The following is a 23417-nucleotide window of genomic DNA, read 5'->3' as shown; positions in this document are numbered from 1 at the left end:
GGGTGTGAACCTACTGGACACACAGTACCAATTCATGTGGACACAGCTACAGCACAGTGAATGTCCTGGAGTGTGGGTTAGCATAGCATGCTGAGCTTTGAAGTAGTAGTATGTTACATTTTTTCACCAAAAAGGTTAATAGCAATTGGACATCTAACATAGTGAATGCCAGTGAAAATGACATAGGATCAGAGGCTAAAATAGGAAAAGAACAAGCTAAAAATTACTTAGACAAGTTATATGTCTTCAAGTCACCAGGGCCTGATTAAATACATCCTAGAATACTCAAGAAGTTGACCGAGACGATATCTGAGCCATTAACGATTATCTTTGAAAGTCATGGAAGATGGGAGAGATTCCAGAGGACTAGAAATGGGTAAATATAGTGCCAATCTATAAAAACGGGAAATGAGGACAACTTGGGGAATTACAGACCCGTCATCTTAACTTCAGTACCCAGAAAGATAGTGGAGCAAATAATTAAGCAATCAGTTTGGAAACACTGGAAGATATTAAGGTGATAAGTAACAGTCAACATGGATTTGTCAAGAACAAATCATGACAAACCAACCTAATAGCTTTCTTTGATAGGGAAACAAGCCTTATGGAGAGGGAGGAAGTGGTAGATGTGGTATATCTTGACTTTAGTAAGGCTTTTGATACTGTCTCACATGACCTTTTCATAAACAAACTAAGGAAATACAACCTTAGATGGAACTACTATAAGGTGGGTGCATAACTGACTGGAAAACCATTCTCTCAGTGGTTCACAGTCAAGCTGGAAAGGTATATCTAATATGGTCTCACAGGGATCAGTTCTGGGTCCGGTTCTGTTCAATATCTTCATCAGTGATTTCAATAATGGCATAAAGAGTACACTTATAAAGTTAGCAGACGATAGCAAGCTGGGAGGAATTGCAGGTGCTTTGGAGGATAAGATTAAAATTTAAAATGATCCGGACAAACTGGAGAAATGGTCTGAAGTAAATAGAATGAAATTCAATAAGGACAAATGCAAAGTACTCCACTTAGGAAGGAACAATCAATTGCACACATACAAAATGGGATATGACTGCCTAAGAAAGAGTACTGCAGAAAGGGATCTGGGGGTCATAGTGGACCACAAGGTAAATATGAGTCAACAGTGTAACACTGTTGCAAAAAACCCAAAACATTCTGGGATGTATTAGCAGGAGTATTGTAAGCAAAATACGAGAAATAATTCTTCCTCTCTACTCTGTGCTGATTAGGCATCAAATGGAGTATTGTGTCCAGTTCTAGGCGCCATATTTCAGGAAAGATGTGGACAAATTGGAGAAAGTCCAGAGAAGAGCAACAAAATGATTAAAGGTCTAGAAAACATAACCTATGAGGGAAGATTGAAACAACTGGGTTTTTTTTAGTCTGGAGAAGAGAAGACCGAGGAGGGACATGCTAACAGTTTTCAAATACATAAAAGGTTGTTACAAGGAGGGGGAGAAAAATTGTTCTCCTTAACCTCTGAGGATAGGACAAGAAGTAATGGGCTTAAATTGCAGCAAGGGCAGTTAAGATTGGACATTAGGCAAAACTTCCTAACTGACAGGGTGGTTAAGCACTGGAATAAATTGCCTAGGGGTGTTGTGGAATCTCCATCATTAAAGATTTTTAAGAGCAGGTTGGACGAACACCTGTTGGAGATGGTCTAGGTAATAGTCCTGCTATGAGTGCAGGGGACTGACTAGATGACTTCTCGAGATTCCTTCCAGTCCTATGATTCTATGTTAGTCTGCACCCATGGACTTTCACTGCACTGTAGCAGTGTTCACATGCTACATTACAGTGCAGCAGTCTGCTGTTCAATAGATTGATACCTTGGATTCCTGCACAGTAACTTGTGGTGTGTGCAGAGTTTCACATTTATTAACTGTGGGGCTGATTCTGCAGTTTCTTGTACCTAAGATAAAGTTTGTGTAAAATGCTTCCATTTTGATTAGATAAGAGTTTGTGTTTACTTTGCATAGATTTAAATGACTTCACAACATGGAGGACAGTGGAGAATCAGGACCACTGTTTCAATTTCTTATTTTCAAGAATCAGTGTATTGATATGCTTGGAATTTGCTCTTCAATTCTTTATTAGGCACTATTCAAAATTTGTTTAGAGGATTATGTATGTTCTTGTTTGGCTGCAAAATTTGATAGGCAAAACTTTTGAAGTTTGGATATATCCCTCACTGCTAATCCCTGTAGCCTTTTCCTTTCTATTTCCATGTATCTCTGAAATTTGTCTGTTTTTTTTGTTTTAAAGGTCACACTGAATATTTTATAGATGACTTGTGCTTGCTGCAGTTACTAAAAGGCCTTTGTTTGAAACACCTAGGAAGACTCTTGCAAGCTGAACTGTGTTTTAATCAAGTTATCCAAAGGTAAAAAAATAAAACAAAGCTATAGTAACCTTATATTTTAGCTTTATATACTGTTAACAATAAAATACTGATGGGCTAACAGTAACAAATGAAAAGCAGTTGATTGTTAATGTTATAAATTAAAGAAAATCTGTCTGGTTAAGCGTTGAGCTGACATTCTTAGTAGTTAGTAAAATGAAGAAAACATTGGATTCTTAATTTTGCCAGTGAAAGTGGTAGCAACTTTAATTTAAGAAATCTTAATCTACAGAATAGCTCTAATTCCTGGTGTAGGAAGACAAAACCCCAGTCAAATCCAATGGAGGTATACTCATTTACACCTAGAGCTGAATTTAGCCCACTGAGTGCAAATGCACAGGTGCTAACTGCAAATTCAGTTAGAGTTTCAAATAACAATAAAACTCAAAAATAAATTTGTGGAATAGAAATAGGCTTTTAAAGCATTGTTATCTCTTTCCACAAGGCTAGGCAGGTGGGGAACTGTTAGTGCTGATTATGTAAAACAGGCTCATTTTACTGTTACCTCATCTGCTCCCTCACACCCCTTAGCCTGTTCCTTTCACTTTTTTGTGTGTTATCATTAGGCTAGATTGTATGCTCCTTGGTACATATTGGTACAGTACCGAGAACATGTGGCACTGATTCTACTGTAATGCAAACAATAACTGGAAGAATGAGAAATCCAACAACAGGATATCAGATCATCTTTTAAACTACATTAATTACTTTATTACCTCATCTAAAAGGCCTCATGATGAAATTCACCCACATGTACAGGGCCCACACAAGGGCTTTTACCCCACTTAAACTCTACTGCGATCCACTTCACCCATTGTGTGGGATAGATGTGGGCTCTGTGTAGGTCCTGAATAGGTCAGTATAGAGAGGGCAGTTGAAGACAAGCCAGCGAGTGCCTACAAAGGTTCCTCTTATGCAGATCTAGTGTCCAAATGCTCCCCAAAAGGACATTGAGGAGTGCTGGCTGAAGCTATGGAGTGGCTACATATGTAACTCCATGGCCTACTTACTACTTGGGGAGATGAGTCAGTTCTGTCTCTTCAGAAAACTCATGGCATTTCCTTCATGAAATAGAATTCCTCAAGGAGGGTGTGTGGGGTAGAGAGATTTCACCCAAAGAGATTTATCATGCTGTAGAGGAGTAGTTTTGAAAACCCACATATACTTTCAGAAATAGAAAATATCTTTGTTGTTCAGTACTAATTAATAAAGACCAAAGATCAAATGATAATTGAAAAATTAATCACATTTAAGAAAGGAAGAATGAATAAGTTTGCTTCTAATATCTCTGCCACCTTTCTCTGTCACATCTGGCCTTCTACTACCATATCTCAGAATATGGCCTTCTGCTACCATATCTCAGAATACAGACAGAGTATGTAAGGTGTACCGTAATTGTCTCTAGGCTGTAACCAATTTCAAGGAATGTAGTCTTTAAAATTCTCTCTTGGATGCAGTGTTTGTGGCATACTGTCAGGATTTAGGACTAGGACTGGTTGAAAAATTTTAAACAGTTTCCCTTTGGAAAATGGGGTTTCATTGAAATAAAATAATGTTCTGCAGGAAAAGATCGATGTTGGTGGAACGGTTTGCATATACTGGTTCAAGCTGGGTTTTATAGAGACTAGGAGACAAAGAAAGGGCTTTTGGTATAAAAAGGTGATCTTGAACTGACTCTGGCCCTTCTTTCTAATCCAGCAAACAAACAGGACCTTCTGTTCAAGGGGGGCCTCCAACTCTTGCAGAAGAGTTGGAAAGACTTTTGGCGTAATAAGGCCCTATAAGAGTGATGGGTGTGTTAACTTAGAAAGATCTGTGTGGTAACTGGTAACTGCTGGCAATACACCTTGGAGAGAAATCAGAGCACAGGCACTGGACTTTAGGCAGACTGGTTTGTTGGAGATACCACCGTGTACAGCAGGGTGCTATGCAGCCTTAAAATCCCCAGTTAGAAGAAATGGGACAAGGATCCCTGCCCAGAGACAGGTGACAGCTGTCTGGACACTTCTGTAGTCCCTCTCCGTGTTCCACTCTAGGTGCACTTCTCTTGATGCGATGATAGCAGTCATCTAAGAAAAAGCTAGGTACAAAGTGTGATATTCAACTGTTTGGAAATACAGTTCTCCCACATCATTTTTTGCTTTGAGTTTAAGCCACTGATGTAACACAATGAAGGTCAGTTCCAGGAAACTGGTAAGTTGGGTAGGAACCTAACCCCATGTGCATTACATTAATTATAAAGTTCAGACCTCTCTAATCATCAGCAGTGGTTCTCAGCCAGGGATATGTGTACCCCGTGGGGGGGCAGGTACACAGAGGTCTTCCTGTGGGTACATCAACTTATTTAGATATTTGCCTAGTTTTACAACAAACTACATAAAAAGCACAAGCAAAGTTAGTACAAACTAAAATTTCATACAATGACGTGTTTATACTGCTCTATATACTATACACTGAAATGCAAATACACTATTTATATTCCAATTGATTTATTTTATAATTATATGGTAAAAAATAAGAATATATGCAATTTTTCAGCAATAGTGTGGCTGTGATACTTTCGTATTTTTATGTCTGATTTTGTAAGCAAGTAATTTTTGTCCCCGGGCGAGGCACTGGAACTGCTCCCTACGAAGCCAGTCAGGACTCTGGGGAAGTCTCCTTTCTGTGAGCAGACAGTCTGCAGGACACACAGCTCACACAGCTTCCAGCTTCCTGGATCTAACCTCAGAGCATTCAGCATCCTCTCTGCCCCTCTGTGCGCTTCCCACAGCGAGTCCGCCCAGGTGGGCCCTGGGGAAGACAGAGGGTCCTGCACCCCAACTCCGCAGTCAGACGTGACTCTCAGCCAGCCAGTAAAACAGAGGTTTATTAGATGACAGGAACATGGTCTAACACAGAGCTTGTAGGTACAGAGAACAGCTGGGTCCATTTTGGGGAGCAGTGAGCCAGACAACCACGTCTGCACTTCACTCCATGTCCCCAGTCAGCCCCAAACTGCCTCCCTCTCAGCCCCTCCTCCTCTGGGCTTTGTCCCTTTCCGGGCCAGGAGGTCACCTGATTCCTTTGTTCTCCAATCCTTTAGCTCTCACCTTGCAGGGGGAAGGGCCCAGGCCATCAGTTGCCAGGAAACAGGGTGTTGGCCATTCTCTGTGTCCAGACCCCTGCGCATACCTGCCCTCTAGGGCTCTTCAACGATCATACACCCTTATCCCACCACCTAGATACTTAAGAACTGCATAGGGGAAACTGAGGCACCCCCACACTATTCAGAGGAAACATTAAGAACAGTCCCGCTTCATCACATATGGTAGAAAATAAGCAATTTTTCAGCAATAGTGTGGCTGTGACACTTTTGTATTTTTATGTCTGATTTTGTAAGCAAGTAATTTTTAAGTGAGGTATAAGTTGGGGGTATGCAAGACAAATCAGACTCCTGAAAGGGGTACAGTAGTCTGGAAAGGTTGAGAACCACTGATCTGCAGCATCTCCTAACAGTCTCCATAAAATAAAATGTGGTTAGTTAAAGGGGGCAGAGGAACGTACATTTGATTTCCTTTTTTCAGTTATGTTGCTTGCTTTGTAAAGATGTACAAAATAAATCAAAGCTGTGGAAAATGAATTTAGAATTTGTGTGGTAGTGGTGATTTTAGTGTGAACATATTGGTAATATAGAAAGTACAAAGAGCAATTAGCAGCTATTTTTAAAATACATTAATCTAGAAGGACAGTTCTAAAGCCATTTTATAATTTTCTATGACTTAGTGAGCTAATCATAATAATTTGCACTTATCTGGTGCCATTTAGATACGTTGGATACCTTAAAGGAGTGTTATGATGATTAACTGATGTGTCTTTACGGATCATCTTCGCCCATTATGAAAAAGAAATTAATTTTCTTAAACATTTGAATTACCCAGACAATAATGCATCTGATTCTGTGGTTAAGTTTACAACACCAAGGACACTGGGTTTCTCTTCACTTGCCGATAACCAGACTCTGTCCAGGATTTTCCCATTCTTTAGGGCTCCCTCCTTTGCTTCTTCCATTTGATTGCTGCCTAGCTCACAGCAACCTCCATGGCGATGTCAGGATGTTGTTTGTCTCTCATCCAGAGAAGTCAGAAGAAAAAGAAAGGGAAAAAATGAAAGGGACACACCCATACACATCAGTTGTATCTCTTGAAGTAGACCTTTCCAGTGTGATCCTTGTGGTCTCTTACTGCTCTCACGGAGAGGAAATTTCCACAACCTTAGCAGAGCAAGGCAGCAGCTGAAACCATTTCTGAAGTGTTGACAGTCAAACAGCTGTTTAACTTGCCTAAAGGGAAAGTGAAGGTCATCCATATAGGCAGAGGCTCTCACCAAAGCAACAGCAAAATTAGAGAATAGCTGAGATGGACTCCGGGGCTGTGAAAAGCAAAAGCACACCCCATCAAGGGAGAGAAGCTCTCCCATGGGGAAAGAGGATTTTCTCGAGGCAGCTTTGGACTCTGAGGAAGAGGTACCCCAATTTTTTCCTCCCAGAAATGGATCAATACATTATCGAGTGGTTGCATAACCTTGCCAGGAGACCATTAACCTCTCCTCCGAGAGATACTTTAAAAGGGTTTGAGGGATTAATTCTCAGGTTTCTTCTATTGTTTCAATAAATGTATTTTTGATGAATACAAACCCTTTTTTTAGTAAGGAAATGTTGATGATTTCCATTAGTAGTGGGCACAGTTGTCCTTTGCTGGCTTTCACCAACCAGCAAGGTATAAGCAGTTGTACTCACACAGGTATACTCCCTGGTGTCAGTGTGGGGCATTGCAGGAGGCTTCAGCTCTAATGCCCCCTATTGACCACTTCTTTGGCCCTGTGCTGTCTTGTTTCTGTCTGCATCTTCCGTGGTCAGGCCACCTCTTAATGTCAGTCACCTTTTGAGCTAACAAAAATCTAACTGTAAATGGAAATAAACATCCAAACCAATAATTCTTCTACCCCTCTTGTGCTACCCTGAAGTTCTCTGCTCTTACTCCTGGGCCCTGCAGTGTTCTTGTAGGCTGCTTCTTCCCAGAAGGTTTCTCCACTGCCTACCTTCCCTGGGGACTCCAGCAGCTTCCTTCCGGGATCTCCCTGGCTTCTTACTGGTCATATCCTAAGGCCCTCCACAGGAGCCTGGTCTACTCCCTGTGGTTTTCTCCATCCTGCCTTTACCAAACACTTCCCAGAGAAGGTAAACTCCAATTGCCCCTCACTCCTGGGGCTTCTCCCCAGACTGAGTTCACAGTTTGGCTTATTTAATCATCATTCCAATCCCCTGCAGTTGGGGTAGGTCATTCTAATTAAGTCTCCATTATATGCACAAAGTTGATCCCTTCTTCCCTTAAAGGGCCAGCCAGACTGTGACAGAGGGGCACTTTTGTGTTTCACCAGTAGTATCTGGAATATTCCTTAGGCTTGTAGTATTTCATTGTCTGTTCCGGGTCTGAGCTTTGTCAGGATTGGAGGAGTGATCAGTGCCATCTGGTCCATTTCCAGGTTTCTTCTGTCAGTGAAAACAACGAGGAGTCCTTGTGGCACCTTAGAGACTAACAAATGTATTTGGGCATAAGCTTTCGTGGGCTAAAACCCACTTCATGAGATGCATGGAGTGAAAAATATAGAAAGCAGTATAAATATTACAGTACATGAGAAGATGGGAGTTGCAACATAGGGTGAGAATTGTCCCAGGGTTCAGTCCTTGGGTCCAGACCTTGGGTCCAGAGTATGCAGTATGCAGTTTAGGTTAATTTAGCCAGTTCACTACACCAAATAGCTCTGCCAGCCATGATTTTGTCAGCCAGCTTTGTTGGTGGCAGTGGAGTAGAGGGTTCTCGCTGCTTCTTGTATTGCAGTAGAGTAGTCAAATAAAAATTCTTTTGTTATTGAAAGATAGATGTTGTTGCAGGGCCAGTACACCAGAGCAAGGGTGGGGCAGGTCCACCGTTAAAGCTAATATGATTCCCATGGACTGCAGGGAAGTATGGCCTAATGACCAGAGTCAATAGGACTGCCCTGGACTGCAGGGAAGTGCGACCTAATGGCCAGAGTCAATAGGGCTCCCCTTGGCTGCGGGGAAGCACGGTCCACTGGCCAGAGTCAATAGGATTCCACTGCACTGCAGGGAAGCACGGCCTAATGGCCAGAGTCAGTGGGAGGTGGTTCCGTGGGCTGCCTTCCAAAGGAGGTGTCCAGGTAGGGGGACCTTGGCCCTCCTTGCTCCACTGGGTCCCAGCCCAGGGCCCTGGTAGTGGCAAATGGGTTCACCACTAAGTCGGCAGAGAATTCACCCGAAACACGCCAACTGCTGCCGGGACACTGGCTAGTCCCTCCCAGGGCTACCTCCTACCATGACTCCTGCAGTTGAAGTCAGGGTGTCTTCGGAGTCTCTGGATTCCTCAGATGACGACTGCAATCTCCCTGGGACATCCGCAAGTACCTGGGCCTCGGCGTCTCCTGCTCCCGCTGTCTGGGATCCTGGCTGATCCTTGGCTGGAGCCAGCAAGGTGCATCCTTCCTCCTCGGCAGCCAGCCCAGACTGACCTAGGCGTTCCCTTTTACACTGAGCTGCTTTATCCCCTTCCGCTCCAGTGTGGGGCCAATACACCCCGTCACAGATGTGAAGAGGATTTTGTGCCACTAATGTTCTAGTTTTCTGCCTGTGTGTTTTAATTGATGTAATTTGATGGTGAACCCTGGTGATCTTTGGATTGATCCAGTTGGAGGGATCAATTCATTGATGGGTGATTATAGTCCTATATGACTATTGGTTGTTTTCTTGCCTATCAGATTGAGTGAGGAGGAATCTACTATCTGTACTGTCTTGACTAAGCCACAGAAAAATTTTTAGCCACTAGGGTCTTGGTTTTCAAAACTAAAGCCTAAAGTTAGATTTCTAAAACCATTATTAGGTGCTTGCCTGATATTAAAAAATACTGAAACTCCTACTGAAGTCAATGGAACCTATTCAGTGCTCGGCACTTTTGGAAATCAGGCAAGTGGTCGAATATGAATTTAGGTAGGCATATACTCTGCATTTAAATTAATAATCATATAACTTCAGGACAACATATGTTTGTTATATTTAACCAATTTCATATCTCTCTGTTTTCTTAGTGAGAAGCAGATAAAATATGATAACTATTTGGTGCCATTCACTCTGTATGAGTTGGGACTTCTATACAAACAGCAGGACCAGAGAGAGAAAGCAATAAGATATATAGAAACTGCAAAGTAAGTAGAGTTCATGTTTGTCTCTGTGCACTCGTTAAGACTCAGAGTAACTGAGGCACTCCAAGCAATAAAGGAATCTCTCATTCTTCCTCTCTCTGTCTCTTTTTAAATAATTTTACAAAATTCAGCTGAAGCGACATTACAGTTTCTACACAACTGCACTAGCAACTTGGCAAAATGATAAATTATTTATTATAACTCTATATTCAAGACTTAGAAAATGTTTTTCAATAGAGTTGAATTTTTAAAGTGTACCAGTTCTTTGATATAGTACTTCTACTCTGCCATATGTTTCACACATGGTATGCTGAATTGAACCACACTGGATGGGGTACAGTATTAAGGGCAAATTCTGTCTCCTTCCCACTCAAACTTTTATGGGTGCTGAGGGCCCTAGAGAAAGCGAAAAAAAGGTGTGACTTTGCTGCATGGAGTGCGGGGAGAGTTGGAGAGCCAGTGTATGTAATCCATACCTCCTGTGTGACACAGAGAACAGCTTAATGGGCCTCCCTATATGGTGCAGTGGAAGAGTTCATGGGCTGAGTGAGGATGGGGTGGAGCAGCTACGGGATCTGTGGCTACGTGTATCTATCTATCCACTGCCCATTTCCTTTTCTCCCCGCTACCTCCCCACTCCCCAGGAATCCCCCAGAGCAGGGAGTTAGAGAGCAGATCTTCTCAGAGCACTCACTCAGTCTGTAGGCTGAGGGCAGCACTTGCCCCTTAACATTTTTATAAAAAAGTTAACAGTGTCTAAATGATATTGGAAGTACTGTATATGTCAATGGCAGCCTCCTAAAAACCTTTCAGACCTAAAGATCAATTTCACCATTAGCTCAAAAAGTTTTGGATCCCCATAATGCCATTTCCTGTACCCTGCTGGGTACTTTGGATTGGTTTCTGTACAATTACACTGACCCTTTGAGTGCTGTGTTTTGAGGCTGGCCACACTTTTTTTTCAGCTGACAGTGGTGTACTAATATGCTATTTTTCCATACGTTTTTTTTGTTCACATCTTCATGTTGGGCATGACTCATCTTTTCTAAAGGCCTAAGAGCTGTTGTAAAGGACAATATAAAGTGAAGGGAAGAGAGCAGAGGACTGAGAGATTAAATGATGGATGGGGTTTTATGGTGAGGGGTTATTGTTCTTTTTTTTTTTGGCTGATGAAGTAATTTTGGTGTTTGCAGAAACAACTACAAAGAATACTCCATGGAGTCCAGGTTACACTTCAGGATTCATGCAGCACTTGACAGCCTGAAAGTGACTCCAGCTTCAACGCCTTGACTTAGCTGAAGGGTGATCTTTTTCCATGAATTCAAGTATCTACATGATCTTGGTTGAATGTTTTTAAAAAATTATGTAAATGACAGAATGAAAAAGAAACAACTAATTATTATATTTTCTATCATCTGTGATTTGATGTTTGTCGTCCTTTTAGGCTGTTTTTTCTTATGGTTAAAGCTACGATTATATCATGAAGGTTATGGAAGTCACGGAATCCATGACTTCCATTTATCTCTGGTATTTTCTGCCCCGGGTTGGAGCTCCCAGCCCCCTCCCCCCCAGCTCCCGAACTGATGGGGGCACTCTGCGGTTGCCCAGCCGCGGGCAGCGGAGACTCCCAGCAGCTGCCCAGGCACAGCAGGCAGCGGGGACTCCTCAGCCAGCCGACCATGCAGCTGCCCAGCTGTGGCAGGTAGTGGGGGACTCCCAGCAGCTGCCCAGCTGCGGTTGGCGGCCCGCAGACCCTGCAGCTACCCAGCTGTGGCGGGCGGCAGGAGACCCCCTGAAGCTGCCCAGCCATGGCGAGCGGCTGGGGGACCCTGCATCTCCCAGCCATGATGGGTGGCAGGGGACCCCATGAGCACCCAGCTGCCCCAGGGGTGAGGGGACCCCGCAGCTCCCACTCCCCACAGTGGCGGGGGATCCAGAGCTCCCACTTACTGCAGCAGTGGGGGACCCAGGAGCCCCAGCAGGGGTGGGTACTGAACCCACCTACCGCTTTTGTCAGGGATATTTTTAGTGAAAGTCAGGGACAGGTCACGGGCTTCCATTAATTTTTGTTTATTGCCCGTGACCTGTCCTTGACTTTTACTAAAAATATCCATGACAAAAACTTAGCCTTACTTAAGGTGCATATATCTTATCTCTGTGTGATACGTTAAAGAAAGATCTTATATTTTGTTTGATAAAATAATTTAATGTTTAACTTGAATGGGGTATATTTTAAAAGCCAGTTGCTGGTGCAATAAAGTCTAATTCAAACACTTTATTTTTTTAATGTGAAAACTAATGTTGTTTCTGCAGTGAAGCTGTTTGATGATTTTATGTCATAGTTTCAGCATTCCGTGGGAACTTGATTTTCTGCAATGCACTTATTAGGACCTTTGTGCCCTTGGAACAAATTTGTTGGCTTACTAGTAGCCTCAGTCACATATTGGGCAAACATCTGAAACGGAAATTCGTGTATCAAAGAAACAATAATTTTTAGACAAATAACTATGAAGGACTTAAATTCACCTCAAGAACACTAATTTTGTCTTCAGTGAAATATTTTTACAAATCTCCTTCAAGACAAAATTAGGCACAGCCACAGTTATGGTTGCCTTGCAATACTGTGTTCATTCCAAATAAGTGATTGCAGGGAGTCCTTCCCACTCTTGTTGGGTTTCAGTCAAAGTATATGAATATACAAATAAAGTCACTGTATGTGACTTAATGTTAGGGAGAAGAAAGAAAATAACCAAGGTGAAAAAACTTTTTTCAAATTTACACCTCTTCAGTTAGTGGTTTTTAATGGCAATGAAAGATTCATTTAGAAGTTTAATTAAAAGTAAGTAATTAATATAAATTTTATAGTTAGACTTAATAGAAGATTTTTTTAAGATGTAGTTTTCTCCTTGTAGACCTTCTTAAAAGAACTAAGGGTGTTAGTAAAGTTTTAGTTAAACATAAATGTATGTATTCTTTACAAAGGAATTTTCAGAGCTGCAGCAACAGAAAGAATCCTCTATCTGAGCAAGTAGTGTGGCTCTAAGAGCTTGGCCTTAGATGTGAGGCCTGATCCAAAGCCTTTTGAAATCAGTGAATGGAAAGACTTCCATTGACTTCAGTGGGCTTCGGTTCAGGCCCTTAGAGCCTGAACCTGTAAACATGAGTAACTTTACTCACATGTATGAATTTAGTAAAACTATGCATGTAGGTGTTTTCAGATCATACCCCAAAAATGATAATGGTAGTTACTACCAGAATGCATTCTGTTACCTTGAAACATACTGTACCATGGTCATTGCTGTGTAACTCTGTTGATTTCAGCTAAATTACACCAGGGCTAAATTCTGCTACTTATTAACAACTCAGATTGAGAGTATGCATAATGGCTGTTAACTGAACCTCTATTCCCCTACTCTCATTTACCATACCTCATTTACACTCGTGATTTTTCACAATCAGCTGCAAAAGTGATGGGAAATTAGAATAAGACAATCCATTTTAAAAGATCTGCAAGCTGCTTATACATTATTATCTGCAATTTAATTTGCACTACAGAACCGTCTCAGACAAGCATGATCTCTTAACTTTTGTTTGAAAGTGAGAACAATGCTGGGAAAGCATGGGCATTTTCTTTATGGCAAACCAATTAGATAGCTAACTAAAGAGAACTGCGCAAAGTGAGTACGGCATCTCAGGATGGAGAGCGGGAAGTTTTCAATAGGTACAGTTTATGGAGAATTTACATTGAACATAGTGTAATCCTTGGTGCTGTTGCCCAGGTCAGAAGTTGCAATTATCAAAAAGTGTGCTACATCAGGAAGGAGGACATTTCTTGAAATGTTTAGTGTATAATATGATAATATCCTGTTCCAGAACATTAGGCACACACGTCCCATTAGTAATAATATCAGTTGCAGGAATACAAGAAAGCTTCCCCAGTTTCTTCAGTGAAGCCTTCCAAAGTCAACATGACCAAAAGTTTTTTTCCCCCACTGTAATTGTGATTGTGATGTTTTTGATTAAAATAGCTTCTTTTTTTAATAGCCTCTTGTTGGAGGCAGCCATATTGCATGCACACACAGAATAGGCATATAAAGACAATTTTGTACTTTTTGATGCCCATAGTCTCTAATACAACTGCCATTTACATATTGTCGCTTGCTAAATTCTTAGCTTGTTGTTTTAGAATCTTGAAGGAGCAGGTCTTCCTAGCTTCATTCTAGACAGTTCATTTTTACCCATTGATAGTAGAAAATGTAAATGCTTCCAGCTGAGTTGGCACTATGCAGGCCATTGTGATTCCATTGTTATTTAGTACATTTTCCCCAAATTAGGCGATGAGGTTCATTGATAAGAGAATCATGATGAAAAGTCTGTGTGGGGCCTTAATTATAATATTGTTTTAGTCTCATTATTTTCAAGATCTTTCCCTCAAATGCTTATGCCAATGGTATTCTTGAATAATAATTTGGGACTTTAATGTCTCTGAGCAAAGTTGAGATGTATTCCAAAGACACAGCTTCCATTCATAGTAGGAGAGAGATACTCACATCCTAGAACACAATTAGGCCCTACTTTTAGACAGCAGGGCTCAGCATTAATGGTAGCATTATGAATAAAGTAATCTTCATCCTTAAAGGGATAGCAGATGTGTGATTTTTTTTTTTAAAGAAGAGAGAGTTCGTCAGCATGAGCAAAATAATAAGGTAAAGTTTCACTTCAGTAGGGAATTTTTCGCATTAAAATTATTAGTAAAAATACTGTGTTTACGCTTTCTGTTTGAGTGTTCATTCTGTCGGTGAAGGGTTGTTTATATATATTGTATTATAATTTTTAAGCACTGGATTACCACTTTTTAAATGGAAACTGTAAGAAGAGAAAATACATTTTAGCAAAAAGCTTATTAAGGAATTATGTTTATATATGTTGCTGTAATGTATGTGGGCAGCAACTGTATTTATACCTCATGGCCAGAAGAATATATAAAAATTAATTTTGTTGTATGTTTTCAGAACATTCTGCCAACTCAAGCATAAAGATAAAAATAATAATTTCCTATATATGTAACAGAAATCCAACTTACGCAGTGCATCTATTTTTCTACTGGTCTTGACTGTTAATGTAATTTGTTACTGTAAACTCTTATACTTCATAGTTCAACAAAGATTGTTTGTATTTGCACTGGTGGTGCTCTTTATTTGCTTTTGAAAATATTGGGGTTTGCACATGTTCAAGATGTTTGAACAAGAATGGTGAAAGACAGTGAAATATCTTTGGTATTGAAAATATATAGAAATAAACTAATTCACGCTGACATAGTAGGTCATATTCTGACTTCTGTGGAGTTATTCAAGATTCATATTGATGTAACAGAGAGCAGAATTTGGCCCAGGACATTAGTTGTGCATTAGAAACTAACAGCTGGGCGTTGGCAGTATAGAAAATTGGTGCACAGAGACAACACTGAAAAGTTAAAACATCAGTTCAGGCTCACAACTCCTACTTACCGACACTACCTACTATGGTGCATGTTCTAGAGAAAAAACATGTTTAGGAGAGGAGATATTGAATGTAAAAAAACCAAAGTGCTTCTTTAAAAAGAGTTAATCTGTCAGTTGCTGTAGGTTTAGATTTCAAAGAATTCCTATGAAATGTGCAATTAAGGGAAAACTTTACTGATTAATGATAATAGTTTAGATAGCTAAATAATTTAGGCTAGGATCTTCAAAGGAGCTAAAATTCAGTAAGAATTAGGCACCGGACTCCTTTAGGTCCTTGCCTTACAAAACAATAGCCAAATTCTACCTTTTTCACACATATGGAATCAGAATTTGGCTTCGACAATATATATTTTTAGAAAAATAAATGTTCAAAAGTTTTAAATTATACATAGTGTGGTTCATTATCTCCATAACTATGCAAAATGCTGGTGTTTCAGTGACAGCTATGATTTTAATGATACTTCCCAGCAGGTAGTCCCTGAGTCATAGGAAATGTTGCTCAGTATCTGGATGCAAGAGAAAGGCAGGAGACTTTCAGACAAGTAAAGTTCTATTAGTTTTCAGAATTTTTGTTAGTTAACTTAGCAGAGTGTCAAGATGGCAGCTACTGTTATATGTTCCTTTTTATGTTTAAGATATTTTTGACATGATTTTCTCCTTGTAATCTTTTATATTACATTGAAAGGAAGAGAGGAAGCATCATAGAATGATTAAGGCATAAAAATTAGGAATCAGATCTGGGTTTACTTTCTAGCTTTGCCACACATGCAACTGATGTCATATGAATCTCTCTAATCTGTTTTCATTGATAGAGCATCAGTCATTACAGCATCTCAGCATACTGTGCCTCAGAGGGAGGAAGGATGGTCCAATGGTTAGGGCACTAACCTGAGACTCAGGACACCTTCATTTGGGTCTGTATTTGGGGGGAAAACAAATGATGTAGTCATATCCTATGATGATTATAACACACTTTCCATTACACTAGTATATCAGGAGAATGTTAAACAGTAGGTACTAAAGTTAGACTTCTTAAAATCAACAGGTCCAAGAGTGTTAAAAGAGCTAGCTGAGGAGATTCTTTTTCAATAACTCTTAGAACACTGGGGAAGTTCCAGAAGACTGGAAGAAAGCTAGTGTTGTGCCAAAACCTAAAAAAAAGATAAACAGGATGATTGGGTAATTATAAGCCTGCTCGTGTTACACTGATCCCTGGCAAGATAATGGAGCAGCTGATATAGGACTCAATTAATAAAAAATTAAACTAGGGTAATATAATTAATGTCAATCAACATACACTTATGGAAAAAGATCCTGCAAAATCAACTTGATATCCTTTTTGATTAGATGACAAGTTTGGTTGATAAAAATATTAGAGTTGATGTAATATATTTAGACTTCTGGAAGGTGTTTAACTTGGTACCGCACAACATTTTGATTAAAAAACTAGAACTATATAAAAGTAACATAGCACTAGGGCTGTCGATTAATCGCAGTGAACTCACATAATTAACTCAAAAAAACCTAATCATTTCTTTATCGTGAAAGTGCAATTTACAAATGTAGATTTTTTTGTGACATAACTGCACTCAAAAACAAAACAATGTAAAACTTTAGAGCCTACAAGTCCATTCAGTTCTACTTCTTGTTCAGCCAATCACTAAAACAAACAAGTTTGATTACATTTATGGGAGATAATGCTGCTGCTTCTTATTTACAGTGTCTCCTGAAAGTGAGAACACGCATTTTCATGGCACTTTTGTAGCTGGCATTGCAAGGTATTTATGTGCCAGATATGCTAAACATTTGTATGTCCCTTCATGCTTTGGCCACCATTCCAGAGGACGTGCTTCCATGCTGATGATGCTCGTTAAAAATATTCTATTAATTAAATTTGTGACTGAACACCTTGACGGAGAATTGTATGTCTTCTGCTCTGTTTTACTCGCATTCTCGGATGATGACCCAGCACATGTTGTTCGTTTTAAGAACACTTTCACTGCAGATTTGACAAAACTCAAAGGTACCAATGTGAGATTTCTAAAGATAGCTACAGCATTCAACCCAAGTTTTAAGAATCTGAAGTGCCTTCCAAAATCTGAGAGGGACGAGTTGCGGAGCATATTTTAAGAAGTCTTAAAAGAGCAACACTCCGATGTGGAAACTACAGAACCCGAACCACTCCAAAAGAAATCAATCATCTGCTGGTGGCATCTGAATCAGATAATGAAAATGAAAATGCGTCGCTCTGCATTTCTTTGGATTGTTATCAAGCAGAACCTGTCATCAGCATGGCCGCATGTCCTCTGGAATGGTGGTTGAAGCATGAAGGAACATATCAATCTTTAGCACATCTGGCATATAAATGACTTTTGACGGCAGCTACAACATTGCCATGCAAACTCCTGTTCTATCTTTCAGATGACATTGTAAACAGGAAGCGGGCAGCTTTAACTCCTTGAAATGTATACAAACTTGTTTGAGCGATTGGCTGACCACGAATTAGGACTGAGTGGAGTGTAGGCTCTAAAGTTTTACATGTTTTATTTTTGAGTGCAGTTATTTTTGTACATAATTCTACATTTGTAAATTCAACTTTCATTATAAAGAGATTGCACTGCAGTAGTTGTATTAGATGAACTGAAAAATACTATTTCTTGTTTCTTTTTTACAGTGCGCACTGTGCACTTTGTATTCTGTATTGTAATTGAAATTAATATATTTGAAAATGTAGAAAACATCCAAAAATATTTAAATAATGATATTCTATTATTGTTTAACAGTGCAATTAATCACAATTAATTTTTAATCAAGCAATTAATAGAAATTAATTTTTTAATTGCTTGACAGCCCTACATACCACACATTAAAAGGACTAAAAGCTGGCTAACTGATAGATCTCAACATGTAATCATAAATGGAGAATTAGTGAGTGGATGTGGAGTACCACAGGGATCAGTTCTTGGCCCTTCACTTTTACAATATTTATCAATGATCTTGAAGAAAGCATAAAAACATCACTAATATAGGTTGCAGATGACACAAAATTGGGAGATGGTAAATAATGAAGAGGACAGGTCACTGATTCAGAGCGAGGGATCTGGATCACTTGATGAACTGGGCACAAACAAACAATACAGCTAAATGTAAATGTATACATCTAGGAACAAAGAATGTAGGCCATATTTACAGGATGGGGAACTCTATCCTGGGAAACAATGTCTCCGAAAAAAGAGGTGGCAGTTATGATGGATAATCAGCTAAACATTAACTCCCAGTGCAATGCTGTGGGCAAATGAGCAGTGCTATCTTTGGATGCATAAATGGGAATCTTAAGTACGAATAGAGAGCAAAGAATTATATTATTATTCATACAATTGCAGTTTTCCTTTAACACATTCATATTTTTAAAAAGATGAGCCAGTACATGTCTCCCCCCTGCCAAAAAGGTTTCAAAAAATTTTAAAGGGAATGTTCTCGTAAAAACAGGATAAAAATTTCAGTGCAGTGATCATTCATTGGTATGTGTAGACCTCAGCTTCAATTAAAAATATGCCATTTTCTATGGATAACGTTCATCCTAGTGCAGAGGTGCCTATGCATGGTTTAAAGTAGATTATGTAAAAATTCCATATCCAGATTTATTTTTAGACAGAGCAGTTATTGTAAAAGGCCTTTTCCAAACTTTTTATGGTCTAATTCAATTTGCATTCTTTTTGTATGTGATAATATTAAAAACTTCCTTTTCCCCTTGCCACCCTTCACTTCAGAAATAGATCTCAGGGGTTTTATTTTTCATGAAGTATCCATTATTCCATTGGTTTGGTCGGAGGGGGAATTTAAAAATTATTTACATTTGATCTCTATGCGTAGAATACAAATTGACATGTAAATAAAGTTCAGGTACTGATTCCTGTGAAAGCCAAAGGGGAAAGTGTTTCCCCTTGTATTTTGCACACAGCCTATGAAGTTTTCCATTTTCCAAGCAAGTTCTCTTTTCACTTTTCTGTTTCACAAGGATTCTGTAGTTTTGGGGTTTGCCTCTATATAAACATCACTTGCATGATTGTTGAATTTATAGGATTATTCTCATAATATAAGGGGCTTTTGTTGCTAGTCTTCCGTACAGTAGGCGTTTAAACTGGATTCTTAATCAGAGTTATGTGGAGAGAGGAAGGCTGAATGAAGTTACATTTGTACTGGGATTAATGGGGCAATATCTACAATTGATAGTAATTTGTAAAACAGGGCACTATTTAATAGACTAATAAATAGTATACTTTCTGACTTGATTCTTAATGGCAATTCAAATAAACAGATTTTAGACAAAGTGGATGGAGAAAAAAGCAATGAAATACTGTATTATGCAATTATCTATGACTGAGACTTTATAATCAACCTTCTAGTCAATTTACTTGGGGAGACAGGACAACAAATTTGCTAGAAAGCTATTTATTCATTGATGTTTGTTTGTGAGCAGAAGAATCTGTGACAGGTATAGTGAGTATTGTTGCTGAACAGCAGCGACTTTGGGGGTCTTTGGAAGAGAAGTTAGTGACATAAAGACTCGGGATATTTCTAATAAATAAACTGGCTTCACATCTCAGTTACATTTGTGTAAATGAGGAATAGCTGCATTGAAATAAGTGGCATTTCTGGATCCATGGCAATCAGAATCTGGCCACGTGTCATCACACTCTGTGCACATACCAGCTGTGATGCTTTAGGTAAATTTATTAGGTGAAAGTGTCTGTTTATTCTGACTTTTATATTTTTGTGTGAAGAATGCACTTTTTTTCAAACCAACCTGAATTAAGCCTGTGATTTATTTTAAGACCTATTTGATATACATCTTGTAGCAGAGCATGTGATACTGATGTTAATGTTTTCATGTTCACTCTATAATAGACCTCAAATCCTTTCTGCTCAATGCTGACACCACAACAATTATGCCAATTACCTCTCCTGCCTTTGGATGTATGGACACAGCTCCCATTGATTTTGAAGGGAGGCCTGCCTGCACATTTAATTGATGCTTAAGATATATTTCAAATACAAAAGGAGAGTCTAAGGCTGTGTGCAGGTGTTAACACCAGTTCAACTGCTAGTAGTAATTTTTTGGGGGTAACATTTCCTCATGCAGACAAAGCTTAAAAGGCTGCCTTGCTCCATTGGTCCATATTTGCCTGCCTTGCTCCATTGGTTCATATTTGCCTGCCTCCTTCTTGAGTTGCATGGTTAAGAGTCATTCACCTCTAGAGAATAGTCTGGTGTCCCAATACAAAGCCTGGGTCAATCATAGCCCAGTAGTGCTTTGTAGATTTTGAATATATGCAAATGTAATGTACTTATTTCCTTAAAATGACTCCAAACCCATTCAAAATTTCTTTGAGTTTCTTCCTCCACTCCTAAAATATATTCTTCTCCTGGATACCCACTGAATGCATGAGTTTAACTACTCTATTCATAAAAGCTGCTCCTGAGATACTTTTGATACTCAATTGATATTTGAGAACAATAGGGAATGCTCTAGACAGCTGTGGAGGCCACCAGCGCTGTCCTTGCTCTCCCTAATTCGGTACTTGAGTTCTACACCTGCTGCCCAAGAAAAGGGATGAGAGGAGAGATAAACAACCCATTGTTGGCTCTCCCCAGGAGAGTTAAAAGTCAGTGGAAATAAATGAGTTGCCACTGAGCTTTTTGGCCAAGTGGCTTAGGGATAGCGGGGAAAGAAATGGCCATCACCTGAGTTCCCTTCTCCAGAGAAGCGTATTTGCTACCTGCCTCAATTTGGCTGGAACTCCCCTGAGTTTTGACAGAGTCCCAGTTATCTGCCTCTTTGTTCTGAGTATTCAGAACTTCGGTGTCTGCTTGCAAGGCTGTACTGGAGGCTTCAGATGTCTCATCCTCTTCCTAGCTCTCACTGTCCACTGTTGGTTCCTATGCCTCGCTGCAGTGGCAGAGGGAACCGTCCATTGGTCCTTGCCAGCTGCAGCAGCTAGCCCAATTTAGGAGGGAAGAAAGGGAACACTGTAGAGGGGGCAGAAAGAAAAAGGGAAAAAATGAGGACAAGTGGTGAAAGGAAGTGGGGTGGAAGTAGAGAGAAATGAGGGGGCAGAAACAGAAGGGAGCAAATATTTGGGTAGATATTACTATAACACCCAGGCATTGATGTCAGGAAGTGAGAGCTGATAGAACCTCAGCACATGGGGCCAGAGGGAATGGTGACAAAGGATGGGAAAAACCTCAAAAGGGAAGGAGAAGAGGGACATAAAAGAGAAATGAAAGAGGAGAGTAGTGGGTATCTGGGCAAGAGGAAAAGATGCAACTCAAAGAGGAAAGCAGGTGTCTACCTCCTGCCTCTTAAAAACAGCAGATGAAAGTAGGTCTTCTACCAGCATAGCTAGATTGGGGAAGCCATGGCCTGTTGTACAGGGAGGGGGTTGTGAATAACAGGATTGTCCTTTTATATGGGACAAATGAAAGGAAAACAAGAACAGCTGCTGTGGTACTTATAGCCATTAAAATAATCTAAAAGCGACCAAAATGTGTTATGGAGTCTAAAAGCTCACAGAGTCCTAACTTGTTTTGAGAGTTGTCTCTTGACAACTGTGGGGAAAGGGTGGTGGGGCTTTGATGGTGGTTGATAGGTAAGCTTGCCTCCTCTCTACTGGTATTTCCAACTAGGGTGAGAACAAGGATTTAGGATTTACTGAAGGGCTATTTTATTGTCCCTCTAAGGCCTGCAAGGAGTTCAGCCTGAGCAGACCTCTGTGCCTGTGTGGACCTACTTGTAAAATCAGGGCTAAACATGTGATGGGCCTTTAAAGGTTCCCTAAACTCATCTGAGCACAAGGAACTCTAAAGACCCCACCAGATGAGGAGACTTCTCACTAAGCCACCCGGAGCACAAAGAGGAAGTGTTCGCAGAAGGAGACAGTTCCTCTTTCAGAAAAATATTTTAAGAAATTTATAATTAGAAATGATTTTAGTTTTTCTCTAATTAAAATGAAAAAGTTTAATTTAAAAACAATTTTCTTTACTATTTGTTGGTAACGCTTATATTTTTGGCAGGAATTGGCATGTTTATTTTTAAAAAGCTGTCTTGTTTAGTTCAGGCTGTGGATTGGGACCTATGCATGCAGATTAATGTACACAGTAAGCCCCACCCTATCGCTTGCCCGTCACCCTCCCTGTAAAATCTAGATCTGCAAGTAGGGGCCATCTACAGTGGATAAATTTTCCCACTTGCTCACATTGGCTCAGCTTCACTGATTTTAGCTCTATTGGGAGTCTCAATGTAGATGGGCTGCTGGCTGCAACTGGCATTTTTAACATTATCATGTAATCCTGCTCAGAGCAGGCCTAATCAATGTGATTTTTATAAGCACCAATTGCAGCCAGTATACATCTCTCCAGTGTAAATGGCCCCTTAGAAGGTGGCCTTTGTAACACAGTCATGGAATGTTAAACATCTTATCCTGTGCTTTTCTCCTTTCTACGCTCCACCCTCTTACCAAAAAATGAATACAGGTTTGCAGAATTAAACAGAATGGCTAGAAAAATTAAAGCCATTTAGTTATTTTAAAATACATGTATGTTTTAGTATATTGATGTCACTAGCAGCAATTTTAAATAGAAAAATCTCTTAATGCAGTAGCAAAAACTATAGATAGGTTGATGTTAGAATATTCTATCAGTTCAGGACAGCAATCAAATAAGAGTCTCCTACAAATATTAGCATAAAACATTAGTCATGTTTTACATTTATTATGCTGTTTATATCCACAGTACTTCAAACTCACTTTCTGTTAAATTGTATCTGTCATCTGTAAAGAACTACTTATTTGGGTCTTGACATTTAACTTTTATTCTAGTCTCCAGTAGCTTTTATTTTTAACTTGAATACACCTATACAAGCTGATGTAATTACAGTAAATTGTATTTTTAAAGTTTAACATGTAATAAATTGTCTCCATTCCAAAAAGCAGTATTTTGTTTGAATGTTATTGTAAATCATATCTCTCTATCAATCTAAACATTCAGATTTATAGGTCAGTGTGAATGAGTTTTCATGTTTTTTAAATTTGCTTATAGCATCTAACAAAGGAGGGGGGCCCTTGTGCCTTTTCTATAAGATATTTGTTGTTTGGTCAATTGACTTCAATGATATTGCACATGTGAGTAAAAATTACTTTTGTGCTTACGTGTTTTCAGGATAGACCCATAGTTTTTAA

At 39.7% G+C, this 23417-nt stretch overlaps 1 protein-coding gene across 4 annotated transcripts in view; it reads left to right on the top strand.

The window, feature by feature from the left end:
- TTC39B (tetratricopeptide repeat domain 39B) overlaps positions 1-23167 on the top strand; it is a 187324-nt gene extending 164157 nt beyond the window's left edge. For 3 of the 4 annotated variants that reach the window (XM_007061690.4, XM_037901991.2, XM_043546842.1), the window contains 3 exons: positions 2290-2407; positions 9566-9682; positions 10873-23167. In XM_007061690.4, coding sequence (XP_007061752.2) covers positions 2290-2407; positions 9566-9682; positions 10873-10969 — 332 coding nt within the window. In that variant the 3' untranslated portion in view covers positions 10970-23167. Of the gene's footprint in view, positions 1-2289; positions 2408-9565; positions 9687-10872 lie in introns of all 4 variants that reach the window. The other variant, XM_043546841.1, reaches the window with a different exon arrangement.
- Positions 23168-23417: the final 250 nt, after the last annotated feature.

This window comes from Chelonia mydas, chromosome 5 (assembly GCF_015237465.2).
Source record: "Chelonia mydas isolate rCheMyd1 chromosome 5, rCheMyd1.pri.v2, whole genome shotgun sequence".
Lineage (NCBI taxonomy): Eukaryota > Metazoa > Chordata > Testudines > Cheloniidae > Chelonia > Chelonia mydas.
Note: the sequence above shows the minus strand (reverse complement) of the source record. Positions and strands in the feature narration are given on the sequence as shown.